This window comes from Mauremys mutica, chromosome 5 (assembly GCF_020497125.1).
Source record: "Mauremys mutica isolate MM-2020 ecotype Southern chromosome 5, ASM2049712v1, whole genome shotgun sequence".
In the NCBI taxonomy this organism is placed as follows: domain Eukaryota; kingdom Metazoa; phylum Chordata; order Testudines; family Geoemydidae; genus Mauremys; species Mauremys mutica.
The window spans coordinates 109760197-109779936 of record NC_059076.1 but is presented as its reverse complement, the minus strand read 5'-3'; the positions used below and the strand labels follow the sequence as shown (position 1 = coordinate 109779936).

The 19740-nt window shown below is 41.2% G+C and overlaps 1 protein-coding gene across 3 annotated transcripts in view; it reads right to left on the bottom strand.

Moving 5' to 3' along the window:
- Nucleotides 1–14719: 14719 nt before the first annotated feature.
- PPARGC1A (PPARG coactivator 1 alpha) overlaps nucleotides 14720–19740 on the bottom strand; it is a 78669-nt gene continuing 73648 nt past the window's right edge. For all 3 annotated transcript variants that reach the window (XM_045019418.1, XM_045019419.1, XM_045019420.1), the window contains one exon: nucleotides 14720–18369. In XM_045019418.1, coding sequence (XP_044875353.1) covers nucleotides 18266–18369 — 104 coding nt within the window. In that variant the 3' untranslated portion in view covers nucleotides 14720–18265. The remainder of the gene's footprint in view (nucleotides 18370–19740) is intronic.

The window sequence follows — 19740 nt, the reverse complement described above, 5'->3', positions numbered from 1 at the left end:
ATGTAAAATCGCACAGCAGCCATTGCTCTACAACCCAGCATTGGGCAGAACCTATCCAGCAGACCAACCTCTCTCTCTTCTGCCTGCTGCAAAAAAAGAGGACTGATAGATGGGGGCAAAAACAAGGCAGCCAGTTCTCTGAGTCTCCAGCTAATGGTACCATGGTGATGGGGCCACATAAGTGCCACGGGTAGAGTGGGAACTTCTCTGTATTCTGCTATCGCTTCCCTGGGTTTAACCCCTTCTTTTCACCTAAGCCCACAAATCTCCCCCTTTTCTGAATGTAACCTAGGCTCAGTGCTTTGCTGTATTTTTTCCCTCGCGTCCCTTTCCCCATGTTCTCTCTAAAACAACCCTTCCTCCCTCTCCACAGAGGGATTCCTGTTTTACAGGCTAAACTTCCATATCCTTATTTTAATCACCAGCCATTTCTTATCTTAATCACCCTGTCTCGCTTTGTAAACAAAATATTGACTCCCTGCCCCAGGAGCACCTTTCCTCTGCAGCAGAACTTACATTTCACACTAATGCTGTGCTGTACTTAAAAGCTCCACCTGGGAGCTTACACACCTGTATGAAACTCATGGGGGGGCTCCCCCTCTCCCCTGCTCCCCCCCCATTGGCACCTTTCTGTATAGATATGTTCCAAATCTAGGGAAACAGCTTCAAACCAGTTTCCCAAAGACAAAAGTCTAGCCAGCATTTCAGCCAGGTGTCAGCATAGTCAAATACTGACTTGATTTAGCAGCCATTCTTTGGCAGGAAGAGGGTGTAAGCGAGAAATTTACATCTTGGCAATGGAATAGCTGGGGGTTCCCCTGTAACTAGACTGGCTGTCACCTGAACCCCAGCTGGAGAGGATTCTCAAAGAGGAGGAAGAGATATAAAAATGAGGAACTGAGGCCCCAAACAACCTCTCCCCCCTCATGGCATCAACAACATTGGAAGACAAAGAAGACATCACTGAACTGCGGAGAGGGGTCCTGGCTCAAAAGATACAGCCAGACTGCTGTAAACATGTGTGGAGAGAAAACTTTTCACTTTGAATTCACTTAGCTCGTTAAACTGGGTATTAGTTTGCATTTTACCTTTTATTTGTTTGTAATTCTGACTTTTATGCCTCATTACTTGTAATCACTTAAAATCTATCTTTTTGTAGTTAATAAGCTTGTTTTATTGTTTTATCTAAACCACTGTGTATTTGGATTGAAGTGTTTGGGAAGCTCCATTTGAGAGAACAAAGTTTGCGCATTTTCTATTAATGAAATCACAGACTCTTCAGCTGGGCCACTAAGTAGTTCAGATCTCCTTCTGGGGGTTTATCGCTATTCAATTGTAGGTCACTTCCCCAGTAGCCTATGGGGAGAGAAACCCATGCCTACCCACTACTCTGGGTCCAAGCCTAAGGACCCTAAAAACAGCAGGTACACACCACTGTACCCCTTTAATGAAACAGCTTTCAGTTCCCTGAACCACTTCCCCACAAACCCTCCCTTCACCAAAGTTTCAGCTTTACCTCAGGGCTCTTTTATGCTCAGCCTCAGCCCTACCAGACTGTATACTGTGCTGCAGTTCCTTTTATACTAGCCTGTAGCCTTCTGATTGGCTAGTCCCTTGCAGCCTTCTGATTGGCTGCATCTTGTGCTGTCTCTCTAAGCCACTTGGAGGACTTAGCTCCATTGCTTCTTTCCTGGGACAGGTGTGGCAGGATCCTGAGGTCTCCAGCCGGGGGCCTTTGGGTCCAGTCCACCCCATCACATGCTGCAATATAATTCAGGAGTGGCTGGCCAACAGCACTCATATTAATCAGCTGGGAGTAGTTTACATGCTAGAGGCTGTTTGTGAGCAGAACCAGGAATTGTTGCTGTCACAGCAAAGCAGTGTAAAAGGCACTTCAGGTTGGAGAATTGAGGGGACACACTTGTCTACCTGTCCAGATTTTACCCTGGGTAATATCCTGGATACTACATGAGACATTGTTAGAGAAGATAGAGATTAGTATCAGAATTATTAGGTGAATAAGGAACTTACTAAAGGGGAGAAGGCAACAGGTTGTGCTGAAAGGGAACTATAGAACTGGAAAAAGGTCACTAGTGGAATTCCTCAAGGATTGATCTTGGGGACAATCTTATGCAATATGTTTATTAATGACCTTGGCACAAAAAGTTGGAGTGTGCTGGTTAAATTTCCTGCTGTGACAAAATTGGGAGGCATCACTACAAAGGAAGATCAGAATATTATACAGGAAATTATACAGGGATGAAGTTCAATAGTACAAAGGGTAAGGTCATGTATTTAGGGTCTAATAATAAGAACTTGTGCTCCAAGGTGGGGACACATCATTTGGAAGCAACAGAGGAGCTGAGAGACTTGGATATATAGGTTGATGACAAAATGAGCCACCAATGAAATGCATCTATGAAAAAGGCAAGTGCAATCCTATCAGGCTCCTCATTTCCAGTAGAGCTAGAAAAGCCATTGTACAAAGCACTGGTAAGACCTCATCTTGAATATTGCCTACAGTTCTGGTCACTCATGTTGAAGGAAGATTAATTCAAACAGAACAGGTGCAAGGAACAGCTACTAGGATGAGCAGGAGAATGGAGGGTCTGTCTTAGGAGAGGAGCCTGAAAAAGGTTGGCTTGTTTAGCCTAGTAAAAAGAAGGCTGAGACGGTATACTTGCTGTCTATAAATACATCAGAGAGGTAACCACAAGGGAGGGTAAAGAGTTACTTAAGCTAAAGGACAATGTTGGCACAAGTACAAATGGTTATAAACTGGCCATGAACAAATTCAGGCTGGCACAAGAAGATGGTTTCTTACCATCAGAGGGGTGTGGTTCTGCAACAGCCTCCCACTAGGAGTTGTGGGGGCAAACAACTTAAATAGTTTTAAGAGAGCTGGACAAATTTATGCATGCAATTGTGGGGGTGGGTCAGGACTCGGCATCCCTGGGGCTCCTTTCCAGTTTATGTTTCTAAAATCTCATGCTTCATGGCTTCAGCTGCCTACCTGCAGGGGTCAGGAAGATTCCCCTTCCCTGTGTATTCTGGGTGTGCAAGGGAGGTTGGTCTCCTGCCTCTGAAGCATCAGAGATGGCCACGTCTAGAGAGGGGACACTGGATGGGGGTGGGCCAGAGAGATAAAATGGTTCTGTGGAGTCCAGTGGCAAGCCCCCCCGCAAGAGATGGGATACCCTGGGTCCAGTCCCCCTATTCTAATAATTCTTTCATTTACCCAGCATGTCAAGGGAGAAACTGAAGGAACCCACATCAGACTACCCCATAGCTCAGTTGTTAGGGCACTCACCTGAGAAATAGAAGACCCCTGTTCAAAACCTTTCTTCCCCCTCTGACAGAGAGCAGGGGCAAATGAACCTGGGTCTCCTACATCCTAGGCAAGTGTTCTAAGCACCACCTTCTCCTCCTCCAACCATTTTGTGTAGATGGAGGCAGGCACCTAATTCATTCCCTCAAGACCCAACTTAGTTCTGACTCCAGGAGCCGGGATCACTTGCAGAGCTAGGTGCCTCCCTGCAGCCCGGACTTAGGCACCTGTAACCGAGAGAGGGGCATAGCTTAGAACACACCCCTGTCATCAGCATCTTCCACTGGGTAGCTTTCACTGTTCCCTGCTGATGTTTGTGGATCTCATTCATAGGCAGCTGTATCTCCCCATTCATTGTACAGAAAGCCTAGGCACCTAACTGGATTTTTGTGGATTGCAGTGTTGTTCCTGTGATTTTTCTAGACATTTAAAAATTAGATGCTGTGACGCTTAGCATTGCAATGCCTACTTCTCTTTGTAAATCCCACCAGTTCAACATCCAGATTTTATATACACATTGACAGAAGTGAGCACCGCAGAATAAGGTGAAGTAAAACTAATGGTTGGTACTGGTTTCCCCTAGAACTCAGCCTGCTGGCAGAGTTTTCCCAGCAGTGTCAGGTAAAGTTGCAGGCATATGAGAAATCCTGGGAGTTTGGCACCTATACTGTACCAGCTAAATGCTGTGTATCATCTAAACCATTTGTAGCCAGATAAGATGGTGATGGAGGCCAAATAAATGTCTGTGATATATAAATACATTCAGTACATAAATCGAAAAGCTACAGTAAATCCTGATTGTGTCAACACTATGAGGGGAATGTGTGAATGAGCCAAGATGTCTGTTTTATGACCAGGGATTGGGAATGGCATTCAAATGACTAGTCAAGTATGAGCTTTGTCAAGGAACCAAGCACCTCCAGCTTAAGAAAACATTAAAAATTATTCACTTGCCAGACAAGACCTTGTAGAAGACCGGGGGTCGGCAACCTTTCAGAAGTGGTGTGCCAAGTCTTCATTTATTTGCTCTAATTCAAGGTTTCGCGTGCCAGTAATACATTTTAACGTTTTTAGAAGGTCTCTTTCTCTAAGTCTATAATATATAACTAAATTATTGTTGTATGTAAAGTAAATAAGGTTTTGAAAATGTTTAAGAAGCTTCATTTAAAATTAAATTAAATTGCAGACTCCTTCCCCCCCCCCCGCACCGTACTGGTGTGAGTGCCTCTGAAAATCAGCTCGTGTGCCACCTTTGGCACGCATGGCATTGGTTGCCTACCCCTGGGCTAGACACTTGTGAGCTAGGTTGATAGAAGTACTTGATGGCTGTTGACTACTTGTCTCAGATATTAGGAAATTGCATATTTTTCCTGATCTTCCCAGGGTAACTTTGATAAGTTCCTTGAACAATGCTTGCACAGGGGGAAAGACTAGGGGTGAGATGCTCACACTCACATTGCCCCTTGTATGGTGGATAAAAAGGTCAGGATGTCATAAAGGCCGTTCAAAATTCCCGGGATTTCCCCAGTGCAGGAATTCCAGGCTCTTCTTCAGCCACTCATTATAAATTGAATAAAATGTAGCTCAACACATATGAAGAATAGCCTATTTATACCCAGATGATTTAAGAATTCAGTGCTCCTCTGTTGAGCAACCCTACTTTCAGCTGCTAGAGCCTTGCATAAATATACAATTCGTGCTGGTAAGTGGATCTTGTTAGCACCAATCAAAAATAGAAGTGGGGATGGGGTATCTCTTTGGGCTGAAGGAACTAGCTCTTGCAAGAAAATCCTACAAACAACCAGGCTTGAGAAGAAAAGTTAGACTGAAGTTGATATTTTGTTATTGTCATCTGAGTTACTAGTAAAGCCAACCCCGAGGAAAGAAGTAGATGTGGAGTAGATGTGAAATGTGCATATACTCTGACTGGAGTGGAGGGGAAATTCCACCTGCTTTCACTGCTGTAGCAGACTAAATGCACCCTAAGAGAGCAAATCTAAAGTAAGGTCAGACAGCCTGAGAAAAGTGCAAAAGATCCATATAAATTTCCCTTTGACAAAAGGAAATCTTCCAGGGCATTGCCTAGCTGGTGCTTGGTTGAGTGTAAAATTGGATGGTATGTGAGAGAGAGAGAGAGAGACTGAGCAACACTTGCTTTTGTACAAAACAAATGAACATTTCAAAGGACCCTACACAGCCAATACCAAGACATACAATCAAGAGGAACAGGAGAAATTTGCCACTCATCCCAGGAGAGTTATTGTAATGAGACTCAGCAATCCACCATCCCAGATTCCGAGATGCCTGGTACATGATCAGCCGTTACCATTTCTACTGCACAGGAAACTAGGGGCAGAGCTAGCCACGCAAACCATTTTGCCAGACTGTCACGATCACCAAAAGGTAACAATGACTGATTCTTACTCTGTTGCATTAAAAATAATCAAAATAATTTTATATATTGTAAACAGGAAGGAAAAAACCCATAATCTCTCGTCTATGCCTTCCTCTGGGTCTTGCAGAAATCTCCAAGCTAGTTCCTCCTCTGGGTAAGTCTTACTTTCTTTCTATCTGTCTTTAAGATTTTGGGGCAGGAACTATATTTTGTACAGCACCAAGCACATTATTATTTGTATTTATTAGTTAGGTGCCAACAAATAGTAGTCCTGAGATCAATGTTTCTAGAGGGAGAGTGATAAGGAACTCCAAGTGTTACAGAGCCCAGTAGCCGGATAGATGTAGCAAACACAGATGGGCCAGAATAATCTTCAGTCTGTTCTTGTGATGCATTTAGTACCTCACTTGAGCTAGTTTACTGTGTTACTATCTTTGTCTTATGTTATTTGTACAGTGACTAAGCATAGATTTCAGAAAATACATTGTCTTCCTAATAATCAAGGCCCTTCATTTTTGGTTTTTATTTTGTTTAAAATTTCTCATGAATTTACCAGTGTTTATGTCTTACCAAAAAAAAATCCCTGATACGAATTTTTTGGTAGGAAATCAATAAACCCCCCAAAACAAATGGCCTTACTAATAGTCAGAGAATGGGAAATGTGGGGCGGGGGGAATGTAGGAGGAGCCTAGAGTTCTTATAAGCTCTTCGATGAGGTGCATTTGCTGTGAACATGCAGGTATACACGGCAGCGCCTGAAGCTGTTGCTCTCTTGTAAGTAATTTGTTACCGACTATTTCGTAACTCCATTCAGCTATCCTGGTTGTATTCTATCCCTGCCAAACATCAGGGATGAAGGCAGATTTCCTTCCACTGTGCTTTTCTAAACATAGCAGCAAAATACAGAACAACCTACTTGCTCAGTGCTTCTTGTCCAATCCCTGTCCCTATTCATCACAGATTACACATAGATCTCAATTCAGCTGCCCAGGGTCTCAGTCTGCAAGGATCCAGGCGTAAATACATGTAGATATCACATTAGTCAGTTAAACCACATATGTTAGGCCACATACAATAAACCACATACAATATTTAGCCACCAAAATGCAGGCGTCTACCGTTTCTGCTAAAAGAGAATATCTTTTAGTGTCTGTAGGATTAGGCTAGCTATTCACCCAGACAGTATACCACAATATTATAGCAGCCAGCATGTCTCTGTAATATTCCCCTTCTGGGGTCTAGTGCACACAGATGGATTTCCTCCAGTGTTCTGCTAAACTTCTGGTATCACATGAAGGAATCTCATGGCTGCCTTCCGCTCAGTGAAAAGGCACATAGCAATCTGTCATGGTTTGCATGACTGCCATGCACAGGAGGGCGAGGTGCACGCTGAGGTTATGACATTGCTAGAGGGCAAGAGTGAGGCTTTGAGAAACGTCAGGATAAATACCTACTACATGGGAATGGAAGCACTCTAACAGTCCAATTAGCGCATCTTACCTCAGTAGCCTTTCATTGATCCCATACGATAAAGAAAATAAATAATTGGCCATTGATGGTCTCTAGGATGAACAGGGAGTAATTAATTCATTGTGCCTTGCATAGAAATATAGCAGCACTGATCCAGTTATCAATGCAAGATGTGATTCATCGTAAGCATTGTGTGCAAGGGAGAGCCCGGACTGTAAATATGTCCAGTAGAATGATACACAACTCTGAACTAACCATACTTAGTAATTCATTCAGAATTTATAAAATCCAGTTCACTTAGAGGAAAACAGTTTTACATGACACCTGAAGGGCTAATGTAGGCATTATAATGCATGATTACTCTTGGTATGCTGTCCTCATTGTGCTAATACACTACTGGGACTGGGCAAACTGGTTTGGATAAACTAGAATGTGACCTTAACTTTCACAAAGTGCACGAACCAAACACCAAATCAAACCTTTGTCAAGGTTCAGAAAGATGTGTGATGCTTGTTTTTCAGGCCTGTATTGCTAAATAGCCTCATTTTGGCCAGAAGTGGAAGCACACAATGTCACACACAAAAACCTGTTTGCATCGTAGTCCCCGACAAGACAACACCTTGGTAGAATGAAAATCCTGTGTGCACGTCTGCTGTCAGAAGATGTCCAGTAGATTTCTACAGCAAAGGGGGTTTGGAGACATGTCACATAAGTATCCAATCCACACAGCCGTCACCCCTTTAGGGGCTCGCCCCCACTGCTGCTTGCTAGCCCACTCTGTCTAAAGAAAATACACTGAAAATGATGATCTAGGAGCCTAAACAAGCTGTTATAGTGTCTTATGGAAAATGTCAGCATTGCAGCAGTAGCACCCGCACCACTGCAGCACTGCGCTAAACTTTAGTACCCACTGGCAAATGAAAGAAGTAAATAAATGGATTTCCAGCTATACTCCCATTGCGCAAAGACATGCAACAAAGCATCGTTGCGATGTGCATCATTATGTCTCATTAAGTGATTGCAAGAAACCTCATGTGAAGCTGACACAGTCCACGTAACATGCTGTGTGACCAGTTTATGAAACGAGGCTCCTTCAGAAGGGTGAGCAATTAATCATTATTCAGTGATAGCACTTGCTATCCACTACTTGCTGGCAGGAGTTTGTAACCGAGAGCATGTCTAGCTAATATGATACATTAGTCATACAGTAGAAAACTATAGTTACAATGCCATGGGCCTAGTAAATGGTTAAAAGAGAGCAAGCACTGCATCATTTTTCATGTGTGTGGTAGGTAGGTTTTCTGAAAAAAAAAAAAAAAAAAAAGGTTACTGCCATCACACTGTATGCATAAGACTGTGTTAGGAAAACATTACTGTGAGGTACAAGTACATGTTTTTCATGATGCCAAAGTCAATATTATGAAGACACAGAGGAGAGTGCTTAAATACCTTGCCTTGGGGGCATAGGGCTGTAACTTTGTGGCTGTAACAATTTTAGTACTTTATCAGGTATTAATTTAATTGAGATTGGAGTGTACAGTGTCAAGAATAAATTGCAGCGAACATTTTATTCAATTAACAGGCCTCATAATCATTTAGGTATTTCACCATTTAGAACATGGTTTTCTTTGCACTAATTTTGGCTTTCAGTTGGCCCAAATGTGGTTGACACTGCAGCATGGAGCAGATAAGGCACATGGCTCATTTATGGTTGATAAGTGGCCACTATTTTCCAAATTGGTGTAAACATAAAGAGTGAAGTCCTGCACACCACTGAAGTAAATTGGCATTTTTTGGTCACTGACTTCGAAGGGATCAATATTTCACTTAAGGTTTTTGTCCAGTTACCTCTACCATGGGTAGCTGAATTTCTATTAGCAAATACCATAAGAAACTGTTCAGTGAGGAAGTTGAAATGCTGGGTTCATACTGCATTTACAAAGGTATCTGTTCACAAAAGCATAGTGCATTTCAGAGATCACCACTACAATTTATTCTGTGTGTACAGTTATTCTAAACTACTACAAAATGCAATTATTGAAAAATATTCCCATAGGTTTCTTTACCAAGGATTCATTCCTATTTATTACTTCTATTTAAATTTGGACGGAGAGGTTGCCTCACCTAGGCCAGTTGCGGTGGCTAGATTATAGATTTTTATTTTTAACTAATATGAACGGAGACACGTGTCTTTAAAAACTATGGGTTCACAAAAGAGTTGGAGGGGAACACACATGTCTATAGGTTTGGAACAATATTTGTAGTGTTTCAAAGTCTTGACATTTGAACCTACACATGAAGAAGAACTCTTCCCTCTGCGTTTAGTTCATATGCTGCTAAGGTTTAGAGGGGAAATCATCTGAATTCAATCACATCCATTTAGGCTTTAGTGCACATGACACATGGAATGTTTACAATGGTTTATGAGACTATAGATTGTTTTTAAAAATGTCCTCAGAACAAATAAGCAAAGGACATGTACTATACATATTCAGAAAAATGGTTTGTCCTCTAGAAAAGTGATTTGTTTGGTGCTTTCCCAGCAGAAAGGAAGAAAAGCAGATCAACATGAAGTGGTGGGATTGTCCAGGATGTTTTCACTTCCTCCCTTTGAAGATTTAATTCTCTTTTCTCGTTGAGATTCTTTTCCTTTGTCCCAGCATATTAACAACTATACTACATGCCAATGAAGTTGGGCTGCTCTGTGTCTATCAATAGAATCTATATAGAATCTTTTCCCTTAGGGATTAATTCAACTTTTGATTCAATCTTTTTAAGCTTTAAATCATGATGTTACAAACCTCCAAGGAACTACTGTACTGTTTGTGACCTTATTTATTACTTTCTTATAAAGTAGAGAAAATTGATTTATAGTTTATTTTTCTTGTGAACCTAGAATACCAATGTTGAGTGGATGAACTGCAAAATATAAGGGAAAAGTTACATTGCTTAAACTTTTATTTAGCGGTTTATTAATTAATCCTGAATGACAATAGAATAACAGCACATGATGTTCAATGAGTTATATCTAGTAGTGTACTGTGAAATGATATTAATAAAGCAAACTATCTTGCTAAAGCCAGTTATAAAACTTTTAAAACATTCTATTTAGTCACAACTGTGACTATGTGTAAGATTTTCTGTCATTTCTCTATCATTATTTTATTACTGAAAAATTTGCATTAACATCATGACCTTTTCAAGAGACACTGTCATGTTAAAGGTTACAGCTAAGGCCTAACTTTTCAAGAACAGGTGTGTAAAATTAGGTGCCTAAGTCCAAATTTAGGCATGTAGACTCCAATTTAGCACTCCATCCCTAGCCAGTAAAACATTTAAGCACTTGCCTTCAATGGAACTTAAATACATGCTTAAGTAATTTGCTGATTCAGGACTTAAGCACATGTTTAAATGGCTTATTGAATTGCAGGTTTAAAGATATGCTCTGATCTTAATGTACTGAGCACCAGCCGCTGTAAGCGAAGTCAGTGGGAACTGCTGGGTGCTCAGCATTTTTGAAAATGTGGCTGCTTATTTAAGTGCCTAAATGTGACCACAGGAGCTTAACGCTCAGTACTTAGTCTAGGACTCTGGGTGGAGCCTAGGCAATAGACGAGATGCTTTCTTATTAAATGAGAGCCTGATTTTATGCAACAAACCTTAATAATATCAAATGATGGAATGGGAAAAAAAGAAATACTTTAGTTTATTGCAAATTTAATAGAGTGCTTTTTGCAAGCATTAAAGTGCTTTGCAAAAGTCATGACATGAATAAACAAATTAAATTAAATAGCACAGTAACTAGAGAAATATTGGGCTAAATTCATTCTTGGTACAACTCCACTGACATTGATTAATTACATCAAGGATGGATTTGGCCTGCTAAGTTTTAGGCATTAACATGAACTGGAACAATGCATCACTGTCAATCCCACACAGTGAAAAATTTCATTCCAAGAGCAATGTGAGCAAAAAGCTCAATATTTAGGATCTGTAAATGGTTAAAAATGTTGCTACTAAACAGAAACCCCAGCATTATGGTTAATTATTATATTTATTTCAGCAATGGCCAACTGCTAGGGGCTGTACAAATGTAGAGTAGAAGAAAGTCCCTGTGCCAAAGAACTGTAAGTTCAAACAGACAAGACAGGCAAAAGGTAGAGGGAAAGGACTAGCACATATAAGCAGAGTACAGGTTTTCCAACCTTCATGTCTGTGCCATGGCTTTTTGTTTGGTTAGTGTTTGCCTTTAAACCTTTGGATGGAGTTTTGTTAGGAGGGACTTGTGTAGCCAACCAGCCAATGGAAGAGACGACGGAGCGGTTTGGGATGAGCAGCCAGTCAGCACTGGGACGAGTGTGACAAAAGCAAAAAGCAGTCTAATGACGTCATCAGGTGGCCAACAGACTCTGTTTGAACTGCTTCTGCACCTGTTGTGCTGGCATCAGTGTGATGCCGCAGGCCAGATGCCAGTGCCTGACAGGCTGCAGGCATTAGCTAAGAACTGACAACCTCGTAGCTGGAGACCAGATCACACTTATTATAAGACTAATACCTATTTTGAGCAAAATGATGTATTTAGTGCTTAGACTCTATGAAATGCCTGTATATTGCTGCATGTATTAATCTCACTTATAATATCTATATCCCATGTTATAAGGTATTATTTAAATCAGTGTTTCCCAAACTTGGGATGCCGCTTGTGCAGGGAAAGCCCCTGGCGACCTGGGCCGGTTTGTTTACCTGCCCCCTCCGCAGGTCCGGCCGATCGTGGGGCCCACTGGCTGCGGTTCGCTGCTCCAGACCAATGGGAGCTGCTGGGAGCAGCGCGGGCTGAGGGATGTGCTGGCCGCCACTTCCCGCAGCTCCCATTGGCCTGGAGCAGCAAACCGCAGCCAGTGGGAGCCACGATTGGCAGAACCTGCGGACGCGGCCGGTAAACAAACCAGCCCGGCCCACCAGGGGCTTTCCCTAAACAAGTGGCGTCCCAAGTTTGGGAAACACTGATTTAAGTGTTTGCTCTGAAACCGTAAACCCCCATAGTCAGGAGAGAAATATTACCAAGTGTGAAATACTAGTTTGCCACAGGAGATGTTATCGCCTGCCCAACAACAGAAGGTCCATAGACACCACACAAACCATTGCAGAACATCAAAATAAAAAAGACTTTGTTGATTGCATCCTCCCCACTCCCACTCCACCCATGAAGAAGAGAGATGCAGATGAACTCATCCCATCATCTTGAACTCTGGGGGAGGTGATAAAGATCTGTGACAAACAGAAACCACATCTTTTTTGGCTGTTTGAACTCTGGAAGGCCAGAGTCTCTAAGCTGAAGCCAGGGGCTGCCTCCTGGGGCTGCCCTGAAAGACACTTTGAATTGACAGATCACTACAATTCTGTCACTCTTAGAATTTAGATGGTAACAATTTGTGTGTACGTTTGCTGGCTTTATCCTGTAAATAACTCTTTTATACCTTTTTCCTAGTTAATAAACCTTTAGAAAGTTTATTACAGGATTGACTACAGGCATTGTCTTTGGTGTAGGCTCTAGAGTACCAGTTGATCTGGGGTAAGTGACTGGTCTCTTGGGACTGGAAGCAACCTAAATGTGATGTGATTATTGTTACAAATGACCATTTATCACTAAGCCCAGGTGGCAAGATACATGCACCAGTTTAAGGTGCCTGCCTGTAACGCCATGGTAAGATTGTTACAGTTCACATTTGTTACTGGCGTGGTGAAATCTAATGAGAGAACACAGCACCAGTTTGGGGCATCTGCCTTCCTTTTAAAGTCTGCCTGAGGCAGGTACTTGCAGTTGTGAGCCAAAACACACAGCATGACAGAGGACACGGTGTCTGTCCTTGTGCCCACAAAAATGGTTGCCTTCCCTGTACAATTCTGGGCCCGGGGGACACTGAGGAGTAGGCATAGCCCCAGCAGAGATCCATACTTCCTCCCTTTCAGTGCAGTAGTACGTACTTAGAATCTCCTTTCATGTCAACAGACAAAGCAGCTGCAGAAGCAGTTTAACTTGGTTCACTACTGAAACTGTGTTATTTAGTTAAGATGGAAGTCTGGAGTGAAAGGCCTTAAATACCTGAGTCAGCACCTTAAACTGGATGCTTTGGAAGCAGGAAGCATTTAAGTCAGTCAGAGTCACATGCAGACAGAAGATCAAATGAATGGCAGGATTTGGAACGAGTTGTAATTTGGACAGGGTAGGAGCTGACAGAACTGAAATATGCTCTATGAGCAGAATTGTTTTTAAAGTGAATTTAGAGCTCCTGAAATCTCTCAGACAGACAGTCCTCTTTTTATCTACAGACTACCTCCAGCATTGTATTGGCAACCATCCGCATGCACCGCAGTTCTCTTCTGGAGGAGAAGGTGACTAAAACCTCAAGCTAGCATCATAATATATGGAGATATACCTATCTCAGAACTGGAAGGGACCCTGAAAAGTCATTGAGTCCAGTCCCCTGCCTTCAGTAGCTGGACCAAGTACTCATTTTGCCCCAGGTCCCTAAATGGCCCCCTCAAAGATTGAACTCACAACCCTGGGTTTAGGAGGCTAATGCTCAAACCACTGGTTTGGTGGTGGTGGTAAAGCTATCCCTCCCCCTAATCATGCAGAGGGGGCTCACTAGAAGAGCCATTGAGAAGGCCGTTCTGCCTGGTGCTTTATTACTAATCATCCTTGTAGGTTCCCAGCAGAGTGCCATAGCATGGGGTTTTTCTGGTCACCGACTTCTCACTAATATACCATGCATGAGAGCTCAGTGTAACTGCAGCCAATAAACTCATTTCTCTCCCCTTCCACCTGCACCTCTTTTCTGTGCATTCATTCTGAAAGTATAGTTTGCCAGGTCACCATACTGGGTATGCACTTTGCTTTGTAGTAGGCTTTGTACTGAACTTTGAGGTTGTTGCCTGTGTGTTACCTGAGCCAATGTGAATGGCTCTGCAGGTGTACATCTTCCATTTGCAAAGGAGGCTTGAGCCCCAAATCTCCATGCTTGTTAACACTTTGGCCTCTCTACTGAGATAACGATGCTAATGAGTGCCAGTTGTGGTGGGGTGTTCCATGATACAGAGGCTTGTTATTCATTAGGCAGTAGACGGAGGTCCTCAGCCAATATTAATATCAACCCCTTTTACCAAATTGAGCTAGATTCAAATGGGTGACCTAGAAGTGAAAGGCTGTACCCCATTACAACTGCTGAACAGTCAATAACTCTTCCTTAAGCGAGTTCTAAACTGAAAGTTTAGATCTGCTGATCTTTCAAAGTGACTCTTAGTTACATCAGGTGAAAAAATCTGAGAGCAATTTTTCACCTAGTAGATTTCTTTTGTAAACCCATTATTTTGCCCCTGCTCAAAACAAAGAGCAATAGCCCAGATGCAAGCTGTATTGTTTGAAATCCGCTATGAACATACATAGAACGTAAAAGGAAACCCAGTGCGTGTCCAGCTAGAAAATAGGCCACTAATTCATTTGTGATAAATAAGAGAAACAGAAATGAATTTGAAACATTCGTTTCCCTTTATTTGCTCAGTGAGGCTGATGTGTACAGCACATTTAAAAAAAAATCACAGGAATTTTCATACAATGAATTAAACCACAACAGTACATGTAGAATTGGCAGGTGGAAAATAGCCCAGCTAGGGCTAAACTAATAGTTCATTTTCCCTATTCAGCATAGTCCAACCAATAGCTTTACACTTTCACCTACTGTACAAATTTTACAGTAGCTCCATCAGATCAGTGGTTCACATTATTGAAAATGTCTGTCATATAAGTACAAATTTAGAATCATCACATTATATTACATGGCTATTCTAGATCATTTATAGATCAGATCTTATACTACAGTGATTGAAGTTCTCATTACAGCCATCAAAAAGGACACATAATCATTACCTACTGTAAGCTTACATTTAAAGAGATGAAAAGAAGGCTTTCTTTTTTCAGCTGACCCAACTATTATACCCTAGTAGCACAAACTTTTCTCTCCGTGCTGTTATCGGCACTGGCAACCCAACTGTTGTTCAGAGTTGTTTAACACAGATTGAGAATCCCCCTCCCCCTCAATTTTAGGCTCCTTCTGTTTGGATTCAGATCAATTTGTGTTATGTAGGAATTACTTTGTTACATCTCTAGAAAAGACCATAGTTCCTAAGTACCAGTTCTGTTACCAGTATTGCAGATGTGGTACTTACCACAGCATGGAAGCAACGGTACAATCTTCATCTAAAAGACATACAGATCTATACTGCAGTTTGCCTCTAGTGATGATGTGATACATGTGCTAATTTGAAATGTTCTCTTAACAAAAATCCCTAACTTTACATTTTGATGGGCTAGCCACAGTGTCTACAAAAGATACAAATAGCTTTATTCAGATTATTCAGAGATCCTACTTCTACGTTAATTTCATATGCAATCTGTAAGTCCACGGAGGAAAGCCATCTTCAAGAAAAGAATATTTGTCAGGCCAGTGAAAAAAAAATTGAACTGTGGTATAATGTCTGTTGGGAGGGGGAGGGGGGGAAAAGGAAGAGAAAAGCACACAATTTGTTCATCTCAGCAATCCAGGGCAAAAGAGAACATACTTAAAATTTAATCACAGGAATTTAAAGGCAAAATAGGTAATGCATCTGGTCCTTGAACACATAATATGATATACTAAATATTGATTTCTAAAAAATAATTTATTGCTTTTAATAGTCTTTTCTTTACAACAGAAGATACTCAAAATCCAGAAAGGAAAACTGTAAACTTTAGTTTGGCATTCACACAATCAAAGTTAAAATACCTGCATTTTAACCTACAGAGCAACGACAAGAATTATGCAGATTAAAGGATGTTACAATTGTAACACTGAACCTGTGAAAAAGTTCTCTTTTTTTATTGCTATCTATCTACTTAGAAATAAGAAGCCAAAAAATCAAGCAAGCATCCAACAAGACAGACAGTGGAATCTCTCAGAACACAATATGCTGGTGATAAAATGAATGCAGCTATCAAAATCAGCTGCATTGGCTTGGGGGTGAAATCAGTTTTCTAAGAGTCGGGCTGAGAAGGGAGATTAAATAGGTAGGTGTGCCATATCTTTAAAAGAAGTCATGAATGCCAAACAGTAATAGAATACCAATCTATAAACTTACAAGCGGACTCCAAACTTTACTGATTCAGTCTAGAAGCTCCAAGTTCAGATGAAATCCTGATATTCAGAATGGTAGTTTTTTTTTCCTGAAGTTTCTATTTAATTTAGCAGAAGCAATTTCATCAACAATGTCATGGGCACATCTGAGGCCATGGTAGTGCATAGTAAAAAAACACTGCTCCTGCAAAAGCTGCATTTTCCAAATGAAGCACTTACTCCAACCTGACAAGTGTCATGCATCCTAGGTACAAAATTTCCACTGGCCTTTTTATTATTTTAGTCGTCTCATAATTTATAATAAATATGTTAATTGCAACTGATAAATATGTCTCTTTAGTAAACAAAGGAATGAAGGATCAGTATTTATACAGGATGCATAACTGTAAAAAATATAGATAAATACCATCAAGCTCTGCCAATGAAAAGATTACTGGCTTCAAGAACAGTGCTTAGACACACAAAATTATTGTAAAAATCATACCGTGCTTAGTACCTCAGCATTTTTTTATCAAATTAAAATCACAAAAATTAAAACAAAACAGCATTTTAAAAAGATTTTTGACTTCTAGTTCCAAAACTACTGTTGATACATAAAATAAAAACATTTCTTAACCATTACCCATTTAAGAGATTTTACATAAAATTATGATATCTCCTAGAAAATTTTAGATGAGAAAATTTCATTCCCCTAACAAATTCAGTGTATAAAACGGCAAAAGAAAAACAAACAATGAGAAAAATGTGGAAAATATTGCAGAAGTGGTTAATACCTTTTGGGCTTGGATAGTTCTTGACAAAATTCTTAGATAAGGTCACCAAAGAAGGGATGAATGTGTGTAAAGCATTGATATTTTTGCACTCAACACACACACACACACACACGCACACTTTTCTCTTTGTTACAATCAAATATATATAGGCATAAGTTCAGCTTTCTAAATATGTTAGTGTACAATAATTGTTTCACCTCATATAATTACATTTGAATATTCTTGATTAAGAAAAATTTAGCAGTTTTTGAAAAGAAGGCTGCATTTACAGTGCATAGCTGTAACCAAAAAAGAACGTTGTCATACAGTATGTACACAAAATAAAAATACTCCCATTTCACATCAGTAAATACTCAACTACATTAGAGAATGTAGCAAATAAGCTATCTGTACACATCGCTCCCCCAGATAGTTATACCCAACTCTCGTTAGTAATACAACACCATGTCCGCTCATCAGAATAAAATTGCTGAACAAGCTGCACATTTTACCATTAACAAGGCTTTGAAAAATTCATTGTGGAAGATCAACAGTTTGGACATTTACATGGGTGTCAGAATTAAAAGATGAAACTTCAAAATGTTAGGCAAGGTTTAGCCTTTCATTTTCTCCTCCATCAGAAAAACAAAATAAAAGGACAGTCAGCTTCTAGGACCTGTGGTTTCTTCTGGATTGTCATATTATCATTATGTTGTGGGAAGAAGCGCCTTTTTAAAGAAATGCAGCGTCTGATTCCCAGACATCAGCAGCTGTAGTTCTCAATTTGATTTTTGTTTTGTTAAAATGTGATATGTACACATTTTGAAGTTCTACATTTTAAGTGTAACTCTGTGGAACTGCTGCCATTTCAAGGGGTTTGCACTTGCACTCTCTATGAACATCAGAACCCCCCCACTGCCAATCACCCCAGGAAAGTAAAGCTGACACCCATGGATATACATGTGCTTCCTGGATATCCATTTTGCCTCTTCACTCTTCAAGCAGCTGTGTTCATGTAAACCATGTTTTTGTACAGAGAGTGTAAAGTAGGAGAAATTCCTAAGTATGACTTCTAAATTGTCCATTATTGAAGGACATGATGTCCGTGAGGTATTCGCCATCCCTCCATTATCCTCAGCTGTGATGCATGTTACCTACGCAGGCTTCGCTGTGCCTCTTTAAGTAAACTATCAAAATCCATGGAGTCATATTTGCTCTTAGTGGAAGCAGGATCAAAATCATCTGAGTTTGAGTCTGAAACCAAGAGATGCAGAGGTGAGCTAAGAGATCTTGCAAATTTCATTGACACTTCCCTCCCCCTCCCCACACAATAATGCTTCCTAAGGCTTTCAGTTTGTTCTTCATATCAGTTTGAATCACTAGCATTATGGAAACAACAAGGCATCAGTGAGCAAATTCACATGTCCCTGTAATATGACAGGGTGCCAGAATCAAGACTTTGGGTAGTGGAGAAGCTTTGTGTAAGAAAGGGGCTTTCTAATAAAATCATAGCTTGAAGAAAGGCAGGTTAAAATCATGGATAAAGGGCTCTGCAGAAAGGCAGTGGATAGAACAATGAACTGGGACCCAGGCGCTCTGGATTCTATGTCTAACTTGGCAACTGTCCTGCTGGGTGACAAGTCACTTCACCTTCCTGTATTTTTTTCTCTCCCTTTGTTTACTTTGTCTATTTAGACTGTCAGCTCTTTAGGGCAAAGACTATGGCTTTGTACAGAACATAAGAATGGCCTTACTGGGTCAGACCAAAGGTCCATCTAGCCCAGTATCCTGTCTCCCAACAGTGGCCAATGCCAGGTGCTACAAAGGGAATGGACATAACAGGGAAATTATTGAGTGATCCATCTCCAGTCATCCATTCACAGCATCTGGCACTAGCGACCCTCAGTTGGGATCTCTAGATGCTACTATAATACAAATGATAAATAATAATGTGGTTCTCAAACTGATTTGATTGGGCCCCCCTTCTTTGGGTCTGTAGTCATTTATGGTCTTCCCCCCAAGTACACATACCAACACCCAGCTCTGAAGGCAGAGTGGAGAGCAGCGGCTGCTGGCCAGGCACCCAGCTCTGACAGCGTTGTGCCAGCAGCAGCGCAGAAGTAACAGTGGCAATGTGAAAAGTGATATTTGTCAATCACTTTTCACAGCAAACTTAGTGTGGAAGGAAAGCCTGAGGCCTGTCGCCCCCAGGTGAGGGATTGAGTGGGGAGGGAAGGAGAGCCTGAGCTCAGGTGACAGGACTCTTGCTGTCAGCCCCAGGTTGGCGAGGCCCCCGCTGTCCCTTTTATTCCTGCCTCCTGGGTGTGCCCGGACCTTCAGCATGAGCCACCCAGGGCTGACAGCGAGAGCTCTTCAAAAAAAAAAAAGTACACAGCTCGCACATATCTTGACACATTTCCATGCCTCCCTTCAGAGGCCTGCCTCATAGTTTGAGAACTGCTGGTCTATACTATTATGTTCATCACTTTTTCAAGACTATGATACATTTTAAACAACATATGCCTTGTGAGGTATCATTTGAAGTGTCATAATCTGCTGAACATTATTGTCCTGGTAAAATATGTGTATCAACATTATATGTGAAGTTATAAGATTCTATTATGT